This window comes from Sceloporus occidentalis, unplaced genomic scaffold (genome assembly GCF_023333645.1).
Source record: "Sceloporus occidentalis isolate IW3139 unplaced genomic scaffold, rSceOcc1.0.p SCAF_2, whole genome shotgun sequence".
NCBI classification, from domain to species: Eukaryota; Metazoa; Chordata; class Lepidosauria; order Squamata; family Phrynosomatidae; genus Sceloporus; species Sceloporus occidentalis.
The window spans coordinates 171,120,679-171,134,190 of record NW_028316982.1 but is presented as its reverse complement, the minus strand read 5'-3'; the positions used below and the strand labels follow the sequence as shown (position 1 = coordinate 171,134,190).

The 13,512-nt window shown below is 40.3% G+C and overlaps 1 protein-coding gene across 1 annotated transcript in view; it reads left to right on the top strand.

Annotated features, from left to right (window-relative positions):
- The window catches only part of TMEM131 (transmembrane protein 131), a 98,607-nt gene that overhangs the window by 30,189 nt on the left and 54,906 nt on the right, over positions 1-13,512 (top strand). The window contains exons 4-5 of the mRNA XM_089508413.1: positions 7,080-7,148; positions 11,738-11,861. Coding sequence (XP_089364539.1) covers positions 7,080-7,148; positions 11,738-11,861 — 193 coding nt within the window. The remainder of the gene's footprint in view (positions 1-7,079; positions 7,149-11,737; positions 11,862-13,512) is intronic.

Sequence of the window (13,512 nt, the reverse complement as noted above, 5' to 3'; positions counted from 1 at the left end):
TCTGCTTTTGAAATAATGCATGACTAGGGTTATATCAGACCTTGTAATTAGCTAGTTGATTAATGTGCTGTACTTATTCATTAATTTTTCTAGTAATTTCATCCAACTTTCTAAATTCCCCAGCTACACTGAAGTGATATGCTTGAATAAATTAGATGGTTGAAATTTGTTTGGGTGGGTTACTCTTCTTCTGGGAAGGCCTTGTGGCTGAGAAGAAAAAATATTAGGATTATGGAGTAGAGGAACAGCTATTTTGAGGAAAGAAGAAAAGAAAGGGAGGGAGGAAAGTCTTTCAAGAAAGAACTGGGGACTAATTTGTTTGCTTGAGGCAATGGCCCTCAAGCAGCCTTTCAAGATGCACCACTGAAGGCATGTATGGAAGGAAACTGTTTGGCTTCTTTCTGGGATGGTGAGTGCATTATGACTGTGTTCAGTAACTTCTCTATGGATTATGTTCAGGGTTTGTTTGTATTGTATATTGTAGTATAATACACAATTATTATATACAGGCATAGCTCAGTTAATGAAGCCTCTGAGAACAAAACTTCTTTTTACAGAGGCTTTTAGGCACACATGGCTGCTGACCAAATAATATATTTCACTCTTTAGATTGCTTACAAAAGGCTTACTGGAACTAAAATACACATACTTATAGCATAAAGCAGATAAACACTGCCAGTGAAGATAGTGAGAGAGACAGAAGCAGACAGATATTGACTGCAGAAACCCAAATCCTTCTATAGAAGCCTTGGAGAACAATACTCATTTAGATTGCTGCACTGGGATGCTATAGGAAGGCAGACATCCTTGCATTTTTGAAGAAGCCTTAAAGTATTCTCTAGAAGGTCCCAAATGTTTTGGTTTACTTACGCAAGACCTACCGAACCTGGTTGTTTTATTTCATGCCTGAGTATGTTTAGTTTTGAATAAAAATTTTCCTGAAAAGTTCAACTGCTCTTCATCCCTCCCCCCTTTTAAAATTCTTTTTGACGTATAGGAGCATATCCCTCTTCCTTCCATGTTATTTCTACCTTTTAGCCTATTTTCTCTTGGCATTGTCCATGAACACATTTACTTCATTAACTGAGACATAGTTGTAACATTTTTGGGACCCTCTCAAAAAAGCCTTTTAGGCTGAAAGCCAGGTGCTCCCACCCCCCGGAGGCCTTTACGAAAGGAAAGTATCAGTAATCCTTTTTTTTTTGGGGGGGGGTGACTGTACTCTCTAATTAATCCTACCCACCTGCCCCCAGGATTATATTCTGGCCTGATTTCTTTTGTATATTATTGGGGTCATTCCCACTGCAATTTAAAGCGAACTGCAGATCGGGTTATATGACCTTTGTTCCCACTGGGAATCGATTTCGATCCTTATTCAATCGAATTCTATAGTGATAATGCAGGGCAAAAGGGAAAAAAAACAGTTTTCTGATAGCACATTTTTGACGGTTCTTTTTGGAAGAATCGATTCTAACATGTGTCCAATAAGTGGGAACGCCAGATCAGAATTGATTCATTCTGTGGGGAGGGACAAATGGCAGAGGAATGCTGCCTTTTTTGGTTTTTTACTTTTTTTTAAAAAAGTGTGCCCCCTGTCCTCCTCCTCTTGGGTCCGCCAACCTTGCTTCCATGTCTGCTGGCCTTAGCTCTCTCCCCCCACCAGCCTCCTCACTATCCCCAACAGCCTTGGCTCTCTCCCTTTGGCTTGTATAAACACACACACACACAGTGGGACTTTGCTATTCATGAGGGATCCGTTCCCAATCCCCACATGGATTTCAAAATCCATAAATACTCAAGTCCCAAAGGAGGTGTGGGACCACCCAGCAAGATCCCTGGGAGAGAGGAGTGGATGCCTCAAATCATGGGGTGGCAAGAAAGAGGGGGGGGGGGTTGAGAAGGTGGCCATCAGGGGTTCTCTGCTGCACAGCCCCGGCCTTGGGAGGGAAGCGCTGGCCCAGGAAGCAGGGAAGGGGCCCAACGGATGCTCCAGGGGGACCCCAAGTCCCTTCTTCCCAAGAAGCCTGGCAGGGGAGGAAGGGATCCCTGACCACCACAATGCCCCCTTTTGGGGAACCTGCATCGGAGTGACAGAGGGGTTATGGTGGCTGCATCTTCCTGGGCTGCGGTTGGGGGATAGAGCAGGTGCAGAGGCAATGCAGGGCATAGACATGGGACCGACAAAGGGACACCTTCGTCCTCTCTCCTCTCCAATAGCACTTTGCCCCCCCCCCCCCAGCCTGTCTCACCTCTCTTTTTGCATTGGGCAGCTGGGGCTACCTCTTCTTCCGAAAAACAGACTCTCTTGGGGATGCTGTGTCAGAGAGAGCGGCTAAGATCCCCTCAGCTATCCTTGAGGTTGACTGAACAGACCCATGTAATTCAAATGAATTAACCAAAAGCCATCTCCCAGGAGCTAGAGAGTCTGACAGACTTGATCCGTATTATTCAAGTCGACCTTGGGTCCAAATCCAAAGGAGAGATTTGGGAGCTTGATTCACTGATCTTAATTCCCAACCAGGAGCATGGAAACGTATTTGTGTGAATTTGCAGGTGACCACTTGAAGAACTACAGTTACAGATAAGCAACCTGTCCTTTCTTCTGATCAACATTTTCAATACATGTATGCAATAAAAGAGGAAGTGCACACACATACTGAATGTATACAAATTATTGTGGAACTAATTGACAATTTGGAGTGTGTGATCTCATAGTTATTTGATAATAACAACAAGCAAGTACCAGGTGCTGTAGGCTATATTTCAGAGGAAAGAACTGGCAAATTTAAAACAGTCTAAAAGTTTTTTACAGTTGCATGAAAAGTGTATGTAAATTTACGTGAAATCACTAGCATCTACAATCTCCCTATGAAGCAACTATAACTACTGGCCTGTCTAGCTGAATCCTATTTCATAAATCATTTGCCAAGGAGCCAGATCCTGCTTCAGGTGATAGATGCTTGATGACTGGCATATACATCCTCTTGAGCTATTGGGATAGCATAGACTTGAAGGAATCCTATCATAGATTCATATTCTTTCAAAGTTAATTTAGAACAGCAGTCAAAACTTTTGGCTATATGCTCGTGTTGCATCCTGTTGCACATGGTAAGGGTCATAGATCTGTGGTAGAGCATGTTTTATGTGCAAAATATCTTGTTCTTAATGTGTCATGGTGTTTTCTTGGCAGGATTTGTTCACAGGGAGTTTTCCTTTGCGTTCATTTGAAGCTGAGAGAGTGTGACTTGCCCAAGGTCACTTAGTGGACTTCCATGGCTGAGTGGGAATTATACAGAGTCATAGTCCAGTGCTCAAATGATTGCACTATGATGGCTTTTATGCAAAATATCTTACCACATATTAATACCTTTCTGAAAGTGCTTAAATACCCACGGGGGGAGGGGAGTGATGTTCAGCATGAGGAATGTAGTTTTTATTAAATATTAAAATACTTTGTAAAATATGGGAGATGGTGGTAGTTTGATTTTCTTAGCAAAAATTTCAGTTTCCTAGATGAAGATTAATGAGGATTTCTTTTGTGTGTGTTGTAAATAGTTACAATGCGTGATTGATTTGTTCAAAGATTAAACAGATTTATAAGGCAATACACAAATTACAGTTACAAGAACAGTTCACACCTCTCATGACCATTAAGAAAGGAATAGACATACAGTGGTACCCCGGGTTACGAAATTAATTCGTTCCGCCGCCGCTTTCGTAACCCGGAAACTTTCGCTAGCCGAAAAGCCCATAGGCGCTAATAGCGAAAGCCGCGATTCCGTGTGAAATCGCGCCGAAAAGCACCAAATTTTTCTTCGTAACCCGAAATAACCTTTGTAACCCGGAAATGTTTTTTTCAATGGATTTTTTTTGTAACCCGGAAATTTCGTAAGGCGGCGCATTCGTATCCCGGGGTACCACTGTATATTGTGAAACAAAACATTACCACTACTTTCAGTTGCTATATATAGCTCTGATGGAGTCTTTATAGAGTTAACCATAGCAAACTAATAGTTGTACTGAGGACATATAGTGACATGAGCATAGCTGTGGAGAAAATAGTCATGCTTGTTTTTTTGTGATTTTTGGAGGGAGGTGATTTGGGGTTTCTGAAAACAGGAGCAGATTTATGTATGTGTTTATGTTAGGTTTTGGTAGACTGTATTTTGATAACTGCTGATTTTGAGTTTTGGGAAGCTGAGTATACCCACACTGGAGGCAAGTGTAACTGGATCTCTTAAGCAGTTGAGCCTTACTAATTTCTTCAGCCATCCATATCTCTTAGCAGTTATTAAATCTTTGAAGTGTTGTTCATGTTACACTGAGTAGTTTACAGTTCTAGAAAAGTTTGCAGTAGTGTCCTTGTGCTTACCAGGTTTGAACTGCACGATTCAATTAAGCTTGTTTGCAAGTTTGTGTCTAGCTTTTATAACTACCATATATATTTGACTATAAGTTGAGAAATTTATGCCCCAAAATTGCCCCTAAAATCTTGGGTAGACTTATAGAAGGGTCAACGCAGCAGTAGTGCTTAGAAAGGTCCTATAGCTAGTAAGCCAGACACCCCAATCTCCATTGAATTCCTCCCCCCTCCAGTCCGTTTGCAAGCCTTTGCTTCCTATCCTATCGGAAAAACTCCCTTTGAAAAGCACTTCCCTGATCCGTTTGCAAGCCTTTGCTTTCTATGGGGAAAACTCCCCATTGAAAAGCACTTCCCTGGTCCGTTAGCAAGCCTTTGCATCCTGTGGAGAAAACCCTCCATTGAAAAGCACTTCCCTGGTCCCTTTGCAAGCCTTTGCATCCTATGGGGAAAACTCCCCATTGAAAAGCACTTCCCTGGTTCCTTTGCAAGCCTTTGCATCCTATGGGGAAAACTCCCCCTTAAAAAGCACTTGCCTGGTCCGTTTGCAAGCCTTTACTTCCTATGGGGAAAACTCCCCATTGAAAAGCACTTGCCTGGTCTGTTTTGTAAGCCTTTGCTTCCCATGGAAACAACTCTCCATTTAAATCCACTTGCTTCCTAAAGGTCCAGATAAGGAGACGGAGGGACGGAAGTGGTATTTTCCTCTTTCCATCCTTCCTTACGCCCCCCTAAGTTTTACCCTCGACTTATCCACAGGTCATAACAAAATCCAGGATTTCGACCCTGAAACCTTCCCTCGACTTATACATGAGGTCGACTTATACACGGGTATATACAGTAGGTTCATAAAGGATATTGTAAATTTATATGTAAGCGCTTAGTCTTGTTGAAGATTTAGACTGATCCTGCACACTTACTGGACATAAATCCTGTTGAATTCAGTATGGCTTCCTTAGCCATAGCTAAGATAGTGGTGCAACTTTCCAATTTTCTTGCAGGCTCTGTAAGTTTACTTCACCTCGGATTGAGCATTGTAAATAAGAAACAGATGAAAATATGCTGGAAGCCGTGACAGAAGTGAGGGAGACGCGCGTCGGAACGAAACAATGGCGTGCGCTCCCGGGGCGCCTCCACAGGCACAAGCCCCATTTATTTGAATGGGGCTTGAGCATCCATGTTTTTTCCTTTACACGGGGGGATCTGAAACAGATCCCCTGCATAAGGGAAGGGCGGACTGTATTGATGATGCAGTAGTTTGGAAACTGCAGAAAAGCAGGATGGATTAGTAAAATTGTTGTAACACACTCCCTGATAATCTGTCTTTCTTTTAAATTAGCTTTTTTTGTTGTTGAAATATTGGATAATAGTAATAGTAATTTTATGGGGTCTTTTGGAGATAATCAGGACCAATTGCAGCTGCACTCAAGTTGATGATAATGCTGATAGCACTTCAGCCCACATCCCCACATGGCCTTCTCAAGATGATGTCATGTAAAAGTTAAAATATATAGAAAATAAGATGGGACCTTGCAGCACCTCTGTGGCAAATACCATAGGGTAGAATAATAGTTTCCAAGAACTACCTTTGGTGCACATCCCTAAAGAAAGTACTGGAGTCACAATAATGTCAATTCTCTTAAGTTCTGTGTGGCATGGTGACCTATAAAGACACCACAGTTGATGTCATCTAAATCTTCCGAGAGATCCAAGTGAATTCACAGAGTTGCATCCTCCTTATCCTTCCTAGTGCAGTTTTGTGGTGTGGTAGCTTTCTGTTAGGGAAGTGGTGGCTTAGTGGTTGGCAGTTCAAGGCCCAAGCACCGTGTGATAGGGTGAGCTCCTGTCACTCGTCCCAGATTCTGCCAACCTAGCAGTTCGAAAGCATGTAAAAATGCAAGTAGATAAATGGATACCAGTGTGCCGTCATGCTGGCCACATGGCCACTAGAATAATCTTTGGACAACGCTGGATCTTTGGCTTAGTAACAGAAATGAGCACCACCCCTACAGTCGGTTACAACTAGACATTCATGTCAAGGGGAAACTTTTACCTTTAGGTTTCTATTATTTCTATCTTTGCTAGCGTGGTGTGTTTCAAAATTCAACACATTTTCCATATATTTAATCTTCCTAGAATGTGTGCACTTCAGTTCTTATATAATACTGTATGATATTTAAGTAATTCATTCACAGAAAAGCTATACAACAAAAATTCTTGAAGGAATACTAACTGTTCTTTGAAGTTATGTATTCTGAAATTATTAGCTTATCACTGGCCATGTTCAGACACTTAAGATTTCCTTGTGATAAACTGAGATTTGCCTGTGAATTAGCTTCTTGGTCCTTTCTTTGGCAGGAGTAGCAAAACGAGCCAGGACTCATGGTAATCATAGTTTACTGATTACCTCTGAACTCACTGTTAATAGCTTCCATACAAGCCAAAAGATGAAACCATGATTTAATTTTGGTCTTCTGATCATGTCCACTGATAGTTGGCTCCTTGACATGTTCGGTACATCTAATCTGTTTCTACGTGATTATCAGTAGGAGAGAATACAGTAAGAGAATGTTTGTTCTTACCAGAAATTCTTTCTTGTTTGGCAATAGCAGAATTTTCTGTAATTATGTGAGGTTTTACAGAATATTGAGCATACACCTGAGTGTAAACAATAAACAGTGTATCATCTTCACTTGTCATCTTCTCATTTTTCCAACAGTGTATCTATGTATAGAGGGAATTGCAGGCCTATTCGGTTTGAACCACCCATGCTGGATTTCCATGAACAGTAAGTTGGAAACACTTTGACTAGCTTTCTGAATACAATGCCTCCAGAAGTTAATAGATGAATGAAAATCTTCTGTATTCCAAAGCACATGTGATGATATCTTGATATTAGATAACCAAGAAAATTACTGTTTAACACACCAAATGATAGGTGACCTGTTGTATGTCCTTTGTTTTTGGCTAAGACAAAATGTAAGCAGATGAATGGTTGGTTTACACTTGCAGAAAGTTGCACTTGATATTTTCTGAAATGGAATTAAAAGGAATATGTGAGGAAGAAGGGGAAAGAGCTAAAACAAGAAGGAATTATGTATATGGTGTTCATACTTCTTTTTGATGAGTTGTTCCTTTGGAAGAGGATCACATTTGATCACTAAATATTGAACAACTAACAAATTCCACACTATGGAATTATAGTTAAATAATGATTGGTACCCAGTATTTATATATAAACTTGATGGGTATACAATTTGACATGAGGGAAGAATGAACATTGCTAAAACCTTTTTAGTGTTCTGGTATATGATCACTTTATCACAACAACTTATTATAAATAAAGATAGGATTCTGAAATTATTGCATACCTCAGTGCAATCATACTGTAAAATTCATTTTATTTGGTTTGGTTTCTTAGTAGAAATATGTTATAGCAGTTTAGTGGTGGTACTTGCCAGTGCTGTCTAAATTAAGTGTTCTAATCATTGAGGAAAATTTGAATGTGTGCTGCATGAATATAAGCATAGATGAACATATATCAATATATGTATAAATTAATTGGGGGGGGGGTTGGACATGGTGGAAAAAGAGCTTCAAGTCAGTTCTTACAGTTATAGTAACCAGATTTAACATGTGTGTTTTACTGGAACATTGATTGGCAATGACAAGTGACATTTCTGTTCCCTGAACAAAGAGCAAATTTAGTAGTTTTGGTTAGGAGTAGAGATCAGTTGTGGAGACCAGAATATGTTATTTAACAGAATTAACAGATGCAGCAATTTTAAAACCAGTATCTCTAGACATGCCATCTCAAACTATAATTGTTTGCATTATAATTTAGCATTTCTGTTTAAACTTCTTACACCAACACACAAATGAAAAACAGCTGCAGTTCAGTCAGCTTGTAATATCCTAGCCAACTTCAACAGTTAGTAATGGTCACAAATAGCCATCATGACTCCATAGTACTTCTCTGTCATGAAATGTAGCCCTCCCACTTGCTCTTACAACTCTATCTTTCTACTAACTTCTCATCACTTTCAGTACCTATCCACTATTTTCTGCATTAATTTGGGTATGGCAGATTTGTCCTTTCCTGAAAGTTTGTGGGCTCCTAATGTTTTATGTTCCCCCTTCACAACTCTTCATCTATTACCATCCTATGAGAATGACAGGTAGAACTATTTGCCCTTTGTGGGAAACGTTGTTACAGTAGCAGTTAGTGGTCAGCAGTGGCACATTTACCAGGATCATCATCATCATCATCATCTTGTTGTTTAACACATAGTTAGAAATTAATAGGATATAAACATTAAAAAGTAATTAGACCATCATAGAATTTGAAACTAGTTAAAACAAATTAAAATAGCAACCACAACAAATAAAGTCCAGCATATTAGACAAGGCCTGTTTTGTGACTGACTAGGAGCACCTCTGTTTTGAATGGATTACGTTTTCAGTTTGTTCACCCTAATCCAGTCCATTACTGATAGCAGGCACCTGGCTTCCTTGGATTGATGTGAAAAGGGGTAGCAGTTCTGGATGTCACCTGTGTATTGATGGTACAGCGCGCCACTGCACCACCGTGTGCACCAGCCCCATTCATTTAATTGGGGCTTGAGCATAGGCAGTATTTGCTTTATTCGGGGGAGTCCAGAACGGATCCCCTGCATAAAGAAAGGGCGAAATGTACTGGATCTCACTCTGGATGACCTGTTTCAGTGGTTTCATGTACATGTTAAATGGCATGGTGGGGAGGGACAGAAATAAGCCCTAAGGGATCCCATAGGCCAATGGCCAAGGGGTCAAACAGGAGACCCCAGCACCATTTTCTGGATTCACCCCCTCCAAGAAGGAACAAAGCCACTGTAAAACAATGCCTCCTAGTGCCATCCCAGCAAGACAACCTAGAAGGATACCATCGTTGATGGTATCAAAAGCTACTGAGTGGTCCAGCAAAACCAAAAGGAACACAAACAAACAAAACAAACAGCTTCATTTATATACCGCTTCACGCCGAAATAGCAGTGTCTAAGCAGTTTACAACTGTAAGCTAATTGCCCCCAACAATCTGAGTACTCATTTTAGCGACTTCGGAAGGATGCAAGCCTGAGTCAAGCTTAAACCCTTTTGCTGGTATTGAACTCGCAACCTTATGGTTTTGAGTGAGTGGCTACAGTACAGACATTTAAGCATTGCACCACCAGGACTCCTGTCTAGACACTTCTCCTGTCTAGTTCCTAGAATAGATCATTGACCAAGGTGATGAAAAGCCATCTGTTCCATAACTAGGCTTGAAACCAGATTAAAATCAATGTAGAGAATCTGTTTCATCCAGAAACCCCTAGAGCAGGGAGGGTACCACACAGTATAGTACAGGAGTGGGTGACTGTGGAAGGCTAAGGGCCATATTAGGAGATCTTTGAAGGCTCCACCTGCTCCCACAATTGAACAATCAATCAATTAAATACCAAACAACTGTTTTGTCTCCAGATGTGTCTAGCAGGTATGGGGGCATTTTCACTATGTTTTGAGTTTCAAAAAGAAAGCATCCCCTGAGCCTAAGCAGCCCAGGGGACCCACAAAATGTCTCTTACGTGCCCAAGAAAAAGCTTGTGCAAAAATTGTTTTTGATTTCATGGGAGTCCAAAGGGCTTCCTGTCATGCTGAAAATGTCCTCCATGCCCCCTAGAGTGCATTTGGGAGCATTGTGGAACAACAACAAAAAATCTTATTTGAAAAAAAATGCAACAAAATATTTTTGGCCCAATGAGGAGAGCCCTAGAGGCCACAATAACAACCCTAGAGGGCTGCACTTGGCCTACACCTGCTCTAGTACAGTACTTTGCCCCACTTCCCAAATTGCAGACTGATTGACATTTATCCAATACTGTGGGATTGAGGGAGAGTTTTTCCCCCAGTAATGGCTTTAAAACTGCTTTCTTTAAACAGGCCTTTTAAAGTGAGGCATTAACCAGGTCCTCTATTATTATTATTATTATTATTATTATTATTATTATTAACCTTTATTTATAAAGCGCTGTAAATTTACACAGTGCTATACATACAATCTTTTTAATTGGACGGTTCCCTGCCCTCAGGCTTACAATCTAAAAAGACACGACACAAAAGGAGAAGGGAGTGGTGGTGGGGAAGGGGCCTTTCTAGTAGGATAATACATATAAAATACATAGCAATACAGGAAATGATTCAATAAAACAGACAACAAAGAAACATCAAATAGCAAGTGACAGTTATGCAATGCCTGGGAACGCTTCTCTGAACAGGATGGTCTTCAACTCCTTTTTGTAGCTGGTTAAAGAAGTGATGGCTCTTGCTCACGGGGGAAGAAGGTTCCAGGAGTGAGGGGCAGCGAGTGAGAAGGGGCGAATCCTAGATGGGGCAGAGGAAATCCTGGGCTGGGACAGCAGACCTTGACTACCAGAACGGAGGGCCCTAGTGGGAAAGTGAGGAGAAATAAGGTCTGATAAGTAAGCAGGGGCCAGCCCATGGAGGGCTTTAAACGTTGACAGCAGGAGCTTATACTGAATGCGGAAAGGAAGGGTGAGCCAGTGAAGGGATGCCAACACAGGAGAGATATGGTCAGGGCAGTGGGTAGATGTGATAATGCGTGCAGCTGAATGCTGGACAGAAATTAGAGGACGGAGGTGAGAAAGAGGAAGCCCAGCCAGGAGGATGTTACAGTAATCAAGTCTATTCACTCAGCCAGTCCTCTTCTGATTTTTAAAGATAATTCAGGAAGACAAAGGATCTAATACAAGTGGTGGACCTCATCTTCCTACTTCTAGGCTTTTAAATCTTGAAGTAGAATCATGAGTCCAGCAGCCACAATGCTAAAATGAGAGTCATAGCCACAGTGCTGCTTTTCTCCAGAGTGGAAAATGCAGCAGTGATAGAGGCTTCATGTACTCTCAGTGTCTTCTGTAGAGTTAGCTTCCAAAACGAGCACATTGGGGAGTGGGAAGCCTTAACAATTGATCAGCTGATGGTTAAAAGGCAGGGTATAAAAAATTCTATGTATAAGATTATTTGCAGTCTGTAACCAAAAGATAAACATTAACATACAGTTGCAAACACCAATCTAAAAATAGTCCTTTCTGGTTATTTTTATCTAAGCAGATATTTAGATAGTTATTCTTGGGTAATGTGACATTCACTGTTTCTTTGCCATGAAGTAACAGTAGAAGCAGTTGGGGGAGGGATTTCAAAGAGGCTGAATATACCAGGAAAAAAATGCCCTTAATTTCTTGATGTAGTTAATTGTCCTCCCTGCAACCATAAAACTATTTTTAAAAGTGGCAGAAAACAGCTGATGAAATATTTCTAATTGCCTTTTCTGTTCTTTTTGCACAGGCCAGTTGGGATGCCAAAAATGGAAAAGGTTTACTTGCATAATCCCAGTTCAGAAGAAACTATTATATTAGTATCAATATCTGCCACAACTTCCCATTTTCATGCATCTTTTTTTCAAAACAGGGTGAGTCAGCTCTGCTTTTTCATGTTACTTTGCATACTTGTTTCAACTGAGCATAACAGATTTTAATTCAGTATCTACTCAGCAAACGATAATATTTCCATGACTAAAAATAGCTTGTCTTTCAATGCAAGCTTAATATGATAATGCTAAATAAACTTTGTGTGGAAGAAGTGTATGAGAAGTTAATAGCAAGGAGGTTTCTGTAGGAGATACTTCAATACCATCTCACTGGAAGTAGTCCCCTTAGAGATTAACAATTTGTAAATGTAGTAGCCTGCGGAAAGGTTGCCTCCCAAATGGGTCTAAGGTCCAAAACACACTCAAAAATAATCCAGTTTGAAACTGTTTTAACTGTCCTGGCTCAATTCTAGGGAATGCTGGGAATTGTAGTTTATTGTGGCACCAGAGCTCTCTGATAGAGAAGGCAAAATACCTTACAAAACTACAGTTCCCAGAATCCCCTAGTATTGAGCCAGGGCACTTAAAGTAGTTTCAAACTGGATTATTTCTGCAGTGTGTTTTGGGCCTAAGACCATGGTGCTTTGAGTGCTTGGGATGGAAAAATAAGCAGTCAAAGGTTTTGTTGCTTACCACTGTTAGCTTGTAGGACTGCCTAAAGCCCATCTTAAAGTATTGTAGTAGAAAATCCTCTGATCCTGTAACATCCCAAATTATTCATTGTTAGTAGAAACAATGTAAGTATAATATTAATGCAATAATAAGAAAATTTGTTTAAAAGTCACAAAAAGATTGCTGTGGCATGATTCAGACATTCCACCAAATCAAGATTAAGAAGGAATGGCTATGATTTTATGTGGTATATTAAGGTTACATACTATGACTTGTAACTGGTTGACCAAAAAAAGCAGGGGGGAGGGGAACAGTTGGGAAACTCTCAGTGATTCTGTGAATCTGGCACCGGATTCTGAAGTGTGAAGCCATAATTTCAACCATTATTTCACTTCCAAAAGCTGCTTAGCCATCAGTGTAGGAATGAATTTAGGGATTAATGAAACTTGAGTGGAGAGAAAGTAAAGTAGGCAAGCTGTAAACTGTGTCATAAAAGCAATAGTCAAAAAGCAATAAAATAGAAATTAAACAAGAAATTAAAATCAATACAAATTTTCAAAGAAAAAAATAAAAAAATAAAAGGTAGATTTGAGGCAAGATGGTGCCATTGGCTATGTTAGGCCAAAATATTCTGTGGGGTATGTCTGGAAGCCACTTTTTACCCACCTCCGCTGTATATTATGATTGCTAACACAAACATGTTTTGGCATAGTTGTGAGGTTGAGTCTATTTCTCTTGCATTTCCTCTTTCTCCATTGTCTATGAGACATAAAAGCCATTTATGTTAAAAATGTGGATGTGTGTTTATGTTCTAATGTTCATGTGAGGATCAGGGTTGTGGGGGCTAGCTCCATTCTCCAATTTACTCAAGTTCTTAAGAACACCAGTAGAGATTCCCAGTGACAGTTTCTTATGTGAAGGCTCTCTTCAAGCAGTTAATGAATGTATTAAGTTTGGCACTAAGCTATTATGATTTCCCCCCATCCAAATATGTATTTGTCACCCAATATGTCACCTGAAAAGAGCTCTGACAATCCTCAGGAACACATCTTTGTTCTTTGATATCAGTTTTCTTTTTAGC